At 40.1% G+C, this 14,050-nt stretch overlaps 1 protein-coding gene across 1 annotated transcript; it reads right to left on the bottom strand.

Annotated features, from left to right (window-relative positions):
* Positions 1-5,336: 5,336 nt before the first annotated feature.
* On the bottom strand, positions 5,337-11,720 carry LOC122619984 (gliolectin). The gene is made up of 2 exons (XM_043797230.1): positions 10,837-11,720; positions 5,337-6,595 (listed from the first exon to the last, which is right to left on the bottom strand). Exons 1-2 carry the CDS (start codon positions 11,348-11,350, stop codon positions 6,429-6,431), a joined length of 681 nt encoding a protein of 226 aa, XP_043653165.1. The 5' UTR covers positions 11,351-11,720; the 3' UTR covers positions 5,337-6,428.
* Between the last annotated feature and the right edge of the window lie 2,330 nt (positions 11,721-14,050).

The following is a 14,050-nucleotide window of genomic DNA, read 5'->3' as shown; positions in this document are numbered from 1 at the left end:
CTCCCGCAAACAAAGGAGTTCCTATTTCCATTAATCCCGGAACGTAATTGACCATTCGTCGAGAAAATCATAGACTCTCCTAGAGAATTTGGATAAAAGCCTTTCAATAAGTTCTCAGGCTGACAGGTTTGGGTGTTTATCTCTGCGACAGGTGATGGATTGGGGTGGCAGGGAAACAATCCAATCTATTTGACGAAAAAAAAACAAATTCTGGTTAACACTCATTAGTATAATTAAACTTGAGTTCTTTGCCATCGACTTAAAGTGCTTAAACTCTTTAGAATGTAGTTACAATCATTTATTGTAATAACTTTAAGCTCAGATAAACGTACATTTTAGGACAAAAAAAATACAATTATGTGATTATTCCATGCACTATGATTTAAGTTACTTTACAATTATTTATCAACCGTGTCTGCATAACAAATTGTACAACAAAAACGAAGTAATTCAGTACTCCAGACATAATTAAAAGGAACCATTTGTTGGATACATCAAAAAGATTCAAAAGGCGGACCCGGAACTTGTAAAGGTTTAGATGTGTTACGAATACTTCCACCTATGGAAAGAAGTCATTTGATTAGGGTTTACTGTTAAAATACAATACTTTAGTATGTATCCCACCGTTTTGTTCCAGTCCGTGAGATCGCTGGCAAAGAATAGGCCCAAAGTGAACTCTTGAATGCAACTGAACTTATTAATGGCTCTTTGAATGGCCAAAATGAAAACAAACAAACGCAACATGACGATAATTATAATAGCCCAATGCCAAAGCTTTAAGAATTCCAAGTCTAACAACATTTCGTGTGCGACAAAAACAACATAAAAATACTTTTGAAATTGATCAAAAAGCAAGTATCCATTATTTATGCGCTGCAATGAAGTAACCACAGCACAAATCTCGCTAAAAAAGCACATTGTGCGTTTCAATCTTTTTTGTGACTTATAACTCAGTTTTATGATCTTTGATTTCTGGTGTAAGTCCATGCACAACAATTTTTGCATCTCGGTATAAAGAAGGCCCAAGCCAAGGTACGAAATAAAATTCAAGTTTATAATCATATTGATTGCAATGGTAATGTAGCAATGGCTTGTCCAAAATGCGATGTCTACAGCACCAAAAACATACGAATAAGATACAGATACAAAAACAAATTCATAAATTTGAAAACCGTAAAAGATGACAATCATCAGTAGCTCTCGACCACCTCCAAATCCCAATGCTTCCTTGAAGCCCAAGGATCGTATTTGACTTTGAAGGTAAAAATATCGGTTTAGCAACTTAATCAGTTCGTGGCCATGGAAAATTTGTAGGTGACTCATGGATAAGCAGGTCGATGTCAAAACAATAATGTGTAAACCATGAACCATCTGCGGAAAAATCTTTTCAGTCCCAAGAAACTGGTTGAACCGATAGAGGCAAATACAAAGCGGCACAAGTTGCTGGATCACGGCAAACCACTTCCACCACGACCGATCCTCCAAGGATATAACATTATCCTTTGAGCTTTTAAATCGTACGGATACCAAGCCCATATATCTGGCAATAGACAACCATGCGCGCAGAATATTCGCGTTTATTTGGCCAATATTCATTGTGCCAGCTTAGAACTTGACTGGTTGACTTAAAACTTCGATTGGAATGGTTATGAAATGCGCATACTTGTTGGCAACTTAACTTTCGAAACAATCTTTCGTTTGACAATGACAAGTGAGAGTGAAATTTCGAACTAGTAAGCTGTCAGAAGGATAAAGTTAGAGTTCCCTGGGGGTTTTGTTAATCTCGTTCAATTTACATACTCGCAATTTACATTTTCAACTCGCAACTTGATGTCTGGTATTGGAAAGTTCCTCTTTGTTCCCTTCATTTTCCAGGCTTGAAAAGGCTACCCAGCTGCATTCAAGCAAGGGTCTCGACATCTCAATAACAAGGCAACACGTTTCCATTTTAAGATCACGTTTCAGAGATCTACGAGTACTTATGTATTAGGCTGCCCCTCCTCAAGAGCCAAGTTGGCCTGCTCATCTCACACTTTTGCTTGTGATTCACACGCTCACGATCCGCGGCAATGGGATGCGATCCTGGCTCTAAGCTCGCTCCTCTACGAGTATCAGCCAATGTAAATGACGCCCCCATTTCATGCCGTACGTGATCTTCCCCAGCCGTATCTTCTGCGCCACATCTTCGCTGTCCTATCCGAAAAACGGGGAACGATTACAGCGCGCATCTGAGAGATCTTTCGAGTCTGTCAAGCAGGGGGAATCCCCCTCGAGTGGCCCCCCACCCACGCCCACGTTTCCCCCTCTGGGATTTTTCGCCTTTGTGTGGCATTTGAAAAGAATTTTCACGTTGTATGATTTATTTTTTTCCCTCTTCTTCTTTGATTTCTGTTCTCTTTTTTTCCTTTTTCGTCGTATTTTTTTTTTTTTTTTTTTTGAGGGCAATTACAACGCTTGGGCACGTACATTTTCCGGCATTGTACGAAAATTGTGGGAACAATCAACGAAATAAACAAAAGTGCTTTGCATGTCGTTGATTTGCCCAGCAAATTGCTCGAACTTGGCCATCTCAAATTGCTATGGCAACAGCAGCATCAACAGCAGTCGCAAAACAGGGCTATCTTATCAGGCCGAAGACTGGAATACCTCAAATAACTGAGCCTCATATCCAAAACTCAAAACAAATGTTGGGATATCCAAAAATGTAAAACAAATGATAGGATTTATCAATGTAAGGGATTGATATATGTATGTATTTTGAATATATCTCATATTAATCTACTTTAAAATAAGAATCAATATGAGTACGATCATTAGTTACATCGTATTATCATTGATTAACGTTCAGATAAGATACTCAGATCTCCATTTGATTGTCTTTAAAAAGTTCTATAATAATATCATATATCATAATGTACATATATTATACAGAAGATATAACAAAACTTTAGATCTACAGATCTCAAATATTAACGTAACCGATAAAGTAACCGATAAGCTCCGAATGGAAGGGTACAGCCAATGATCCGAGTCGAGTGGGGCCAAGGCGAAGATGCGAAGCCACAAGTTGGTCAGGAGATTAGAGCATTGGCCCATGGAGCCAGCTCCACAGTGCTCCTCATTTTTTCCCCTTTGCTGACCTCACGTCATGCGGGATTTCCGAAGGTGCGAGCGAGATGGGGAGTAGGGGCACTCACTTCAGGGCTGATTGATTTCAATTTCATATGTACATACATATATGTATGAACATGCATGCACATAGATGCATACATACATACATGGGTACATACTTACTGGATGTCAGATGGCCTTGGCTCGCTTTTCACGCTTTTCCAGACATTGCACCCCACTCGAATGCAGCCGCTGACATTAATGGTGATTAATGCGAAAACGGAATGCAATTAAATTCCGCCGTTTGGTCGTGCCATAAATTATTGTGATTTTGCAGTGTACGAAAAGTCAAATAATGTGTGAAAGCAAAAAGAAATAGAGAAGCAATTCTTACGACAAAGTACGAACACCCTGTATTCAGTTGTGTTTTTTGTTTTTTTTTAATGGCACTGGTTCAACTATACCGTTATGCCAAAAAGAGATGGCGCGCTCAAATCGACGTCATAAATTTTGCTTTGCAGCTTTGAATTTATTGCGTGGCGAATGCACAAAAAACGCGAATGGCGAATTGCGGCCAACGCGACTTTGTCGAGAGTACAAACACCTTTAGCTCTCTTTCTCTCCCTTTCTCATTCGCGCACACACAGCCCACAATGGCGGGCAAATTAATAGGGCTTGCAGTCTTAAGAATCCACTCTAAAAGCCAATAACCGAAAAGTTGTGCCATTCTGCCATATCTTTACAGTCCAGTGTTTCGTTTTAAGGTAAGCTTCTTTTTCAATTTTCAAAGAAAATTTTGCTATGTTGAGAAGTCTTAATTCAGATAGTCGCTGTTTATTGATTTCACCTTGAGTGCTATTACTACATCCAGAATTGTACGCCTGAGCTCTGTTGCGTTACGTGAATGCGAATGCGTATGTGTGTGTGTGATTGCAATGCGAGTGCAGAGCCATTAAAATCTTGAAATTGCATGCTAATAACCGTACCAGACCGCTAGTTAAGTGGGCAAATATGTTGTACATGCTTGTTACTAAATGCAGGGCATGTAATTTGCCATTCTGCCAGCAGTGCCATTATTATAGCTTATTGCATTCTTGATTCGCTCAAGAGAGCAGTGCTAAATGCTTGAAATGGCAATGTTTGCTAGAAACTTTCTAATAACTACAACTATTTTATCCGGTTTCTAGAGAAAAACAACTGCCATACCTAACCAACTTAGATATTTGAAAAAGTATTTGCTTTGCTTTTGTTTAAGACATCCATTGAAGAGCGTTTTTAGTTGCTAAAACATGAAGAAATTATTTCTGTAAATCCGTAATCCACATCCGCTTGATTAGGAGGATGAATGTGGGGTAAATGCGAACGTTGGCCAGCATCAATCATCATCAAACGCCCAACGATCGTTTTGTTCGCCGGAAGTCGCAGCCAATCTAATATTAAGTGCCCACTCCACTCCACCAGCTAAACATTGTAGATACAACACACACACACACATTTGTACGAATAGCACACAAATTACGACTAGAAAGCATTTTCCGAAATGTCCGCGGGCCAAATGCACATGTGTTCCCATTGAGAGAGCCCACAGTGAAGCCTCTCAAATTGCTGCGCTTGATTAGCGATGAAAGCGAACATGGGAAAGCACACTAATTGGAAAGGGTCTACACTTCCTTTCCTATCCACTTCACTTTTTGATTGCCCACCAAACCTCTGCATCGAATGTAATTAGAACAGTGAGGACTCGAAAGAAAACTACAATTTAAATCGTTCATATAGAAACTTCTCTACATATCTAAAGAAAATAGTCATCAAATGGATGTACTTGATAAAGATGAAGATATATTAAAATTTTCTAAAGTTTTATAAATGCCCCTCAATAAATGTAGAGTCATCATGCCATTCAGGGTAACGTTGGGCGCCACTTCTCCCAATTTCTTCGCTTATTATCGGGCGTTCACTGTGCGCGGAAACAATAGAGCGGCCCTTGTCTAATGGAGCAACTGTTGCATCCGCAGCCCGAGGCTCGAAAGCTGAGTCATCCCATTCCATCCACTTATGGATCTTTCCATCTTTCCCCGCTTTTCTTTACGCTTGAGAATTATCACGCCATCTCGGCCCAAAAGGGCCCCAACAATCGCCACCCAGCCAATGTAGGCAAATAAAAAGCTTTTAAATGTTTTTTTTTTGTTTTACATTTGTATTTTTAAGAGTTTTTTTGTTTTGGTTTTTTTTTTCTGCTACAGCAGAATAGTTTTTTCTTTTTTCATCTTGCTTTCGTACAAAGTTTTTAAGGAAATATGCACAGTATTTGTTGTTGTTTTTGTGGGTTTTCTCATTTAGCTGCTTGGAGTTTTGGTAATACTCCGTACAATATACACAGTTTGGTTGTTCAAAATAGATTTTCGAAAAAGGGGGTTGGGTTTCTTAAAGGGGAAATAATTTGGCCATAGACACGAAGTTTTTATACATAGACAGTACATACAATTTAAAATGTCACATCGATAATGTACATACAATAAATATGAGTACAGTGTAGGTGGGTGTGTGTGTGTGTGTGTGAGTGCGTGTAAAAGTGTGTGTGGGTGGGGTGTGTATGAGAGGGGGTGTGTGTGTGTGAGAGTGTGAGTGTGTTTGTTTGAGGGCTAAGAAGAATTTTTAAATAATTTCAATTATAATTACATTTAGATAAACAAAATAATAAAATTGTTTTTAATAATTGAGATCATGACACAAAGTAAATTGTAAATACTTTTGGCACACGCGTGCATCTGGACCCGAAAACACGCTGAGAACGCTTGAATTGGTTTGGGTTGGGGTTTAAAGTCTATATAATGGATGCATGGCGCCGTCGATCGCTTGTCTAACATTAGCACGTATCCATAACTTAATAATTTCCATTATAAGACCGATATCGCCATGCATCCGGATATATTACTATTATTAATTATTAATCATAGTTTTGTTTTTGTTTTTTTTTTTGCCTGTTTTTGGCCGTGCACGCGCGCCGATCTTTCCTGGGTTTTTTGTTTTGTTGTTGTTTCTGATTGGCTTTGTTTTTCATAATTTTTTTTTTGTTTTTCCATTCACTTAATCATTTTTTATGCAACAACATTTTGGGACCGTCTACGTTAAAACAAACGTACAATCCATACACAAACTTGTCTGTGTATGGCGGGGGTACAAAAAAATAAACAAATTATTTTAGAAATTAAAATTACATTTACAATAAATATCATATATTGCAATTATTGCTCCACCAGGGGCCATTCGCCGTCTCCGTCTCCGTCGTCATCGTCATTCATGATCCCGATCCCAAGTTACTGCTTCTGATCCGCCAATTCGCTAGTACCATTATCCACATTGTTAATCATGTTCTTGTTGTTGTTGCTGCTGCTGCTGATGATGATGCTGTTGTCGTTGTTGTAACTATTCTTGACGTTGACTTTCGAAATACCCTTAACGGCCTTGCGAACGTTGTACATGCCTGGAAAAGATAAGAAAAAAGGGGGTAAACGTTTAGTATTTAACATTGTTAAATAGCTAAATAAATTACTATGACTAATCACACTGCAAAAGGGAAATGGGAAAACAAAACTAAAAGTGCCAGCGTCATATTTGACCTTCAGGAGGCAAAAGGGAAAGCAATACAACAAGGTGCAGCGAATCCAATTGGGAATACTATACTGCATACGTGTCAGTTGTCAGTGGGTGTGATTCGTTTCTTCACGGACAGCCTTCTTATCGCCCTGGAATTATGCACACTTGTGCAAGCCCCATGGTAGTAGAGCTGTGCTCAGAGAGTACAGTAAACCTATACCTGGTCGGCTGGCCGATATACTAAATGTCATGGTCACAGCGATAAGCGCAATCGGTAAACTGCATTTGTCTGGGATGCAATCTATCGCTATTAAAATTGAAAAAATACCCCAAAAATCATTTCAAGCACATACAAGTTTGTAACGTATTTCACAAAGAATGTTATTTCGACGGTCAGAACTGTCAAAAGCTAAATGTCAGTTCGAGTTAGAGGGCTGCGACTGTACTTCTATCAAACCTCGTTCACTGGCAGCTGCGGTTGCCTCATCACGTAAACCAAACCGCTAGAGCTTACACGATCGTACAAAGACGCTCACCAAACCGCAGACACTGCGCAGTGACCTAAAAGCTGAATAGCCGCAAGACTTTCTTAGAAAACCGAATACTTGAGCACACTAAACCATCTATTATGATTATAGTATTAAGAAAAATATTAATGAATAATTCTTGAATTATAGAACCATTATAGAATACCAATGATTCTTCGAAATTGAAAGTATCTTGAAATTACGCTTATTTAAAGCGAAGTTATAAAGTTAAGATAAGTTAATACAGTTAAGATGCTGTGCCAAATGTATCCAGTAAAGTGGAACGAAAAGCGCAGCAAGTGGAAAAACCCAACTTTTTGGGCGTTACAAACGTGTGCCTGAAACGCGAAAGCCCCCGAGAAAGAGAAGGGAAATCGCTGGCAGCCAAAGAGTCGCGCTTCTGGCGATATAATCAAATGTACAGTTATAGAAAATTATAAGCCAGCGACAAAGAACGTCAAGCGAAACAGAGGCGAAGAAGAAGAAAGGAAGGAAAAACGGCAAAACGATCGTTTCCATTGTAAAAAGCGGGTGGATAGAAAGAGAGAGAGGTGGGGAGGGCGGAAGGCGGTTGTGCGTTTACCGTTATCATTATGAGCACGCAGCTCCAACTAGTTAGCTCTGTCTCGCTCCGTCTTGCACAACAACAACAAGACGCGTTTTGTTTACGAAATGTGTGTGGAGAGAGAGTCGGCGATGAAAACAAAGAATTCCCACTATAAATATTTATGTGGGAGCCCACGAGAGAGTTTCTGCATGCATAATTAGAAAACATAAATTTCAGGGGAAATCAAAAACTTAATCGTGCTATTTGGGGCGTGGCCAAGAAGGTCGAGCAAAACATAATCACGAAAGCCAAATAGACCGCTTAGAAAACATCATTTCCGTATTAAGATACATACATATGTACATAGATACAATGGAGATGCTGTTGTTAGTGAAATATGTAAAATACCCAAGTAGATCATATGAATCATCATAGCATAGAAATATTTCCTATAGAGCGCCAACTGTTTGGTAAAAGTACAGTGGTGACCAAAACATGGCAAAAAATATAAAAATAAGAGCAACAACACACGATAGCAAGAAATGGCGAGATAACAGAACTTTTGTTTAATTGATTTGTTTTTGTTCGCTCCGCCTTTCGACCCGTTTTTCGGACCTGCCACAAAAGTACACAGCACAACAAAACACAACATTTGGCGCTGCTGTACTTACGCGAATTGCGCTCGATGGTGTGCGTGACCTTCACGACGAGTTTTGAAAAACATCCAGCCAGCAACGTGCGTGCGTAGTACTACTACGCATAATAACGCACACACACACACGCACACGCGGCAAGCTTATCAGCGAAGACGACTAAAAATAAACACGAAAATAAGAAGTTCGCGCCAAAACGCAGACAAACAGAGAGAGCGAGAGCGAGCAACACAAAATCTGACTTTCTCTCTTTGAAAACGTATTTCTCTACGTGCGTTCGCGTGTGTGTGTGTGTGTGTGAGTGGGCTGACGTCGTCGTATAAGAGCGAGCGGATTGTTGTTGTTTCCCACTGGTTGAGATTGCGTTTGTCGTTGTGGGTGCGGCCTTTACAAGAGAAGTGGAAGTGTGGAGCCCACAGACACAACTACAGTGAACCCATGTACAGTCGCCATGGTCGTGTGCCAAGTAGTTGATTTTTTGTTGTTTTTATTTTTCCTTTAGCGAAACTGCATCAGCTAGCAACAACAAAAACCACAATCATGAAAACCAGAAGGCGTTGGCGCTGATTTAAATTTAATTGAGGCCTCTCAATTAATTGCCTTTTGCATTTTACGCTTCTTCTGTTCACTTTTCTGCTGCAATCTCTTTTCGCGAAAGAAAGATGGAAAGATTTTTGGCGCGCGATTGTTATTCAACAGTTTTTATTTTGACGTACAGTTTGTTGTTTAGCTTTTTCGCTTTGACACACTGCCAAACCAAAGACAAACTGGCGACCAGTTCGCTCTCTCTCTTTCTGCCCAGCTCTCCCTCTCTCTCTCGCTCTCTCTCTCTGATTGCCACGCTATCAGCGGAATATCAGCGCTAAGTCATACATATATAACAATATGTCAAAAATTTAAGGTACAGTCGAACATCCATAAACGAGGCTTTATATTACTTTTATTGTAAATCATTAGAATGTTTTAATATTTCTCTCTTTTGTTGGTAAAACTTGAGGCATTAGAGATTCTTTTTGTTTGTTTGTATATTTTATAGTTCAATAACTTTGAATACCTTTTTTACACAAACTTTAGATACGTTCAAATTAGTTATAGAATTAGATTTGAATAGAGTTTTGTTTTTACAAATTCCATCCTAGACATGCAGAATTGATAAGAAGTGCGAACTGCGCGATGAAATCGAAGTGCGAATAAAATCCGTAGCGTTTTTGTATCGCAAAGTGGTTAGGAAACAGGGGGCCAAAATGGAGATGCGCAAAATAACAAACTCCTATCAAAACAAAAACCGAAAAACAAGCTTTCAATATAGAGAAACGATTTCAAGCTAGTACGCAAAATAAAAAAAACGTGATTGAAATATGAAAGTTTGAGTGGCGCGATGATGGGGGAGAGCTGCCAAACAAATCGATAAGAAAAAAGAGGGAACTAACGGCACTCAAGCCAACGCAACTCCACACACACACACACACACACCAGAGTGCATTTTGTGTGCACAGTTGTTGCAAATATTGATTCGAGCCCTTAGCTTAGTTAAATAACCAAACAAAGGGCCAATAATAAACACAACAGCACGGTCTGATGATTGGAACTTTCAGACACCAGAAGACTGCAATCCATATTTTGAAAATTATTAGTTATCCAACTATAGTTTCCAAGTAAAAACAGTTGAAAGTTAAAGTGTATTAATTTACAAACAATTTAAAACAATTCCCAATTGCAGCGAATTTTCTGCAATTTGACATATATACGTACCATATGGTATACCCAAGTAAATAAGGTAATCCATCAGATATGTACATGTATCCCTTTCGAGTAACCAAAAAGATGCATCTCCAGGATACGCACGTGAATGAACCCACAACGAATCGGGAAAACTACCCAGAAGAGAAGAGGAAAGAGAGGACAGAGGGAAGTGACAATAAGAATTAACGCAGAAGAAGAAGAACGAAATTAGAAAAATCAGAAAACAGGGGTGGTTTTTTTTCATAAGGGTGACGACTGTGGCAAAGGACGAGCACAAAACAAGGAGCGCAAGAGGAAGGAATAACGGAAAAGGCAACTGAAATCAGGTGTCTGCTTATTGGACATTCTATATAAGAAGTATGTACATGGACCTTCAGTAAATAGAACCTTTTGGCCATATAGCATACATACAAAAACTGTGGAGATCTATGAGAAATTCAAAGACAATATGAGCCTTTTCTAATGTTTCAATCTATTCTCGCTCTCTATTTATGTAAATGTTGCTGATTCTTTGGGAAAATTGAACTATCTATATATGTACTTGAAAATGAATTGAACTTAATAACTTGGAACCAACACAGTAATTACTATTCAGACTTTTCCCAGGTGTTTCAGGTGAAACTAAAACCATACAAATCATGGGGAAAAAAGTGCGTACCTTTGAGGCCTTGTGGCTGCGTCGCATATGGCTTTTGGCCATGTCTCGTGCTGTTGGCCAAATCCGCACTGCTGTTGCTTTTCTGGAGGATCAGCTGTGCGCTGGCGGAGATCTGGGCGGGAGTCAGGGCCATGCCCCTCGACGCGTCGCTGACTGCCTTCGGATTGCACTCATCAGCATCGGTGCTGGGTATCATCTGTGTGGTTGGATACCGCATTCCGCGCAGCGCATGGGCATCCCTATCCGTATCCGCATCCGTACCCCTAACCGCATTCGCAGCGGCATCCGCATCGCGACGAGCCTCCAGCTGGATGTCGAATCCGTAGCGCTCCTTGACGTACAATCGCTTCATGTGCTGCTCCTGGGCCAACAGCTGATCGATCTCCGAGTCCCTGGGAACGGTATTGAATAGATTGCGACGGATTCTCTTCTTCTCCGACGTGCTGGGCGGTGGGCGTGGCACGGGAGCGGCATGTGGATGACCCAAGCCCATCGGCGGACACAACATGGCCATGGTTTTTTTTGTTTTACTTGTTTCTTTTGTTTTGTTTAAACTTTAGGTATTTTTGCACTTTTTTTTTGGTTTATTGCTTTGCAAGTATTCTCGCTTTGTTTCTGCTTTCTGCTTTCACTTGAACTTTCACAGCAAACACTGCGCGAAACTCACGTACGCATTTTAGGCATTGCAATTGCAGTTTCAATCGGTTTTCTACCGCTGGCGAATTTTGTTTGTGCTTTTCGGTTTTTGGTATCGTGGAGAGCTAGCGTAACTTTACGACTTTCACGCGAGCCGCGAGAGAGAGCGAATAGAGCGCAGTTGGTGCAGACGCAAACGACCGAATTCGTGGACAATCGACGACCGAAGTCCCGCAGAGAGCGGTGTTCCTCGCCTTATATACGGTGCAGTGTGACCAGTTTTTGCCGCGCCGATTTGGGCGACATTTGTTACTTTCGCTTTTTAGGCGTTTGCTTTGTGGCTGCAAAAATGGTCACTCTGCGCTCTTACGGCGCCTCTCTTCAGCTCTTAAGGCGCTCTCTTCAGCCTTAAGGCGCTCTCTTACGTTTGAGTAACATTAACATTGGTGGGAATTGTGGAGAAATTAAATAAAAGGGAAATCCTTGAATGAACATAAACTAGATAATATTCTAAAAATTATACATCAAAATTAATAAAGTTCGAACAGTTGGCTTAAAAGTATGTTTCCTTACAATTTGTAGTTTGGCACTGCGCTCTCTTTCACTGTTAACTGCAGCACGTTTGTGACGTCATAGATTACATTTACTTCCTTCATTTCATAAAATGTGGTAATCTAATTTGCAATGCTTTAAACGGCATGACTAAGCTTTTTTAAAAAAACTAAGTTTAGAAATATGAAAACAAAACAAAAATGAATCAAATTGAATTCCATTATCAGATCTTAAACATTTTCAAGTCGTTGTATTCTCTACACAAGGCTAGACATAAAACTGAATTGCATCGAAAGCAAACATATGATGAATTCAAAGTAGTTTATAAATTAATTCAATGACATCATAACGCCCGATTAGTAACTTCACACAATGCTGCACCTCATCTATTCTACCAAATGTTTTCAATCCAAAGAGATACTTCCATTCTATTTGTACATAGTGTTTGTGGAGCTACGATATTGGCTCTATTTACATGTAACAATTATGGAAAGTGAATCTGGCTTTTGTGTGCCAATTATAGGCCGTGTAAATACAATTAGTTATGCTAGCGACTGCGTACTAGTTGCTATTTACCCAGCACAAATACCGAGCTAAACGCTAACTAACTGATATGTTAGCGCGTTTGGCGGTTGGCGTTTTGGGCCCTAACTCAAGGTCGAGCTTGGGCTTCATGCGGCATTAAACGGGCTAATTGGCCAGACGTGGCTAGTACAAATTGGCAGCGACAGGAATAAGTAGGTAAAAATTCTGGCTACAATCTGTATAATAGAGAGGGTAAAACACTTTCGCGCTTGCGGTGCCAATTCAAGCGTATCTCGAACAAACGAAAGTGAAAAGAGTTGAAAAACCGCATAGAAATAGTGGTAGTGGTAGTGGTAGTAGTTGGCAACACAACACAACACAACACACTCGCATCAATAATGTGGGCCACAAGTCATTTCAATTTCAATATTGCTGAGTCAGCCGAGCCACCGAATCACCCATCTCCATCTCCATTTCCATCTGGGGAACTGGGCCCTCCACTCCACTGGAGGAGCAGCTGGTGTTACCTCGTATCTTTAGGCCCATTTCGTCTGCTCCGGAGCGATTAGTCATTTTAAAGAGTGCCCCGGACAAAGGCCGCGCCTAAAGGATTGCGATTTATTATTGTTTTCAGGCGTACAGTGGACCCTCGCACATGGAAATACAAAGAGAGCAGAGGTTTTATAAGGATTTTCGCGGGAATGGATTCTTGATCCTTGGATCTCTATTTGTATCTTTATTTTACATCTTTATATGTATGTATCTTTATCTTATATCTTTATACATATGTATATTTTACTTATGCCTTATATTTATATGTATCTTTTACATATACCTTATCTTTATATCTAATATATACTTCTCGAAACGTACAGATACCAATTGAATAGAATCCTTTACTGAAGATTATGTGTTGCACATTTGGATTACTTGACTGCAACTTTAACTTTTATGTATCAAACCAAACATATCCTAGCCACTTTAAGTAAGAGTTTCGCTTCTCCAGCGTTCACTGTATAGAAGATGGATATATGTATATCCCTTGCTCATATTTTTGGCGCGATGTCCAAATTCGGATTGGCAACTACCTGCTGGCGAGGTGAGCAGGGGTTGAGGATCAGATGGGATGGCATCGCATCGGATCGCATCGGGTGGATCGGTGGCACAGGTCGTGCCACTCTACGTGGAACTCTATGCAAAAACCAACCCTCGCGCCAAAAAACAAATCCGTCTAGAAACGCGCCACTCGAGCGGAGGAACAATGCAGTTGGAAATGTGTGAAAGTTGGCAAAGAGATTTCGAGCCCCTCGCTTCTTCATCGATTTTTCCCCTGAATTCTGCCACCCCATTTCGACCGCATTTCAGTTGGGTTTGCTGCGTCATTTCCACTGCAAATGCGTTTCAGCTTTGGTTATTTTTGATATCGTAGCTGCGCTGATTTTTCACTGGGCATTTTATATTTGAATGCCTGAGTCGGCGTGTGTATTTTTATCTTTTCGAT

This window comes from Drosophila teissieri, chromosome 3R (genome assembly GCF_016746235.2).
Source record: "Drosophila teissieri strain GT53w chromosome 3R, Prin_Dtei_1.1, whole genome shotgun sequence".
In the NCBI taxonomy this organism is placed as follows: Eukaryota; Metazoa; Arthropoda; class Insecta; order Diptera; family Drosophilidae; genus Drosophila; species Drosophila teissieri.
Note: the sequence above shows the minus strand (reverse complement) of the source record. Positions and strands in the feature narration are given on the sequence as shown.

What these genes read in the sequence shown, in the direction of transcription:
- LOC122619984 (XM_043797230.1), bottom strand. Translation starts at nt 11,350, where the DNA reads ATGGCCATGTTGTGTCCGCCGATGGGCTTGGGTCATCCACATGCCGCT. An exon ending in GCAGCCACAAGGCCTCAAAG is followed by an intron (nt 6,596 to 10,836) that starts GTACGCACTTTT and finishes TATCTTTTCCAG; the next exon opens with GCATGTACAACGTTCGCAAG.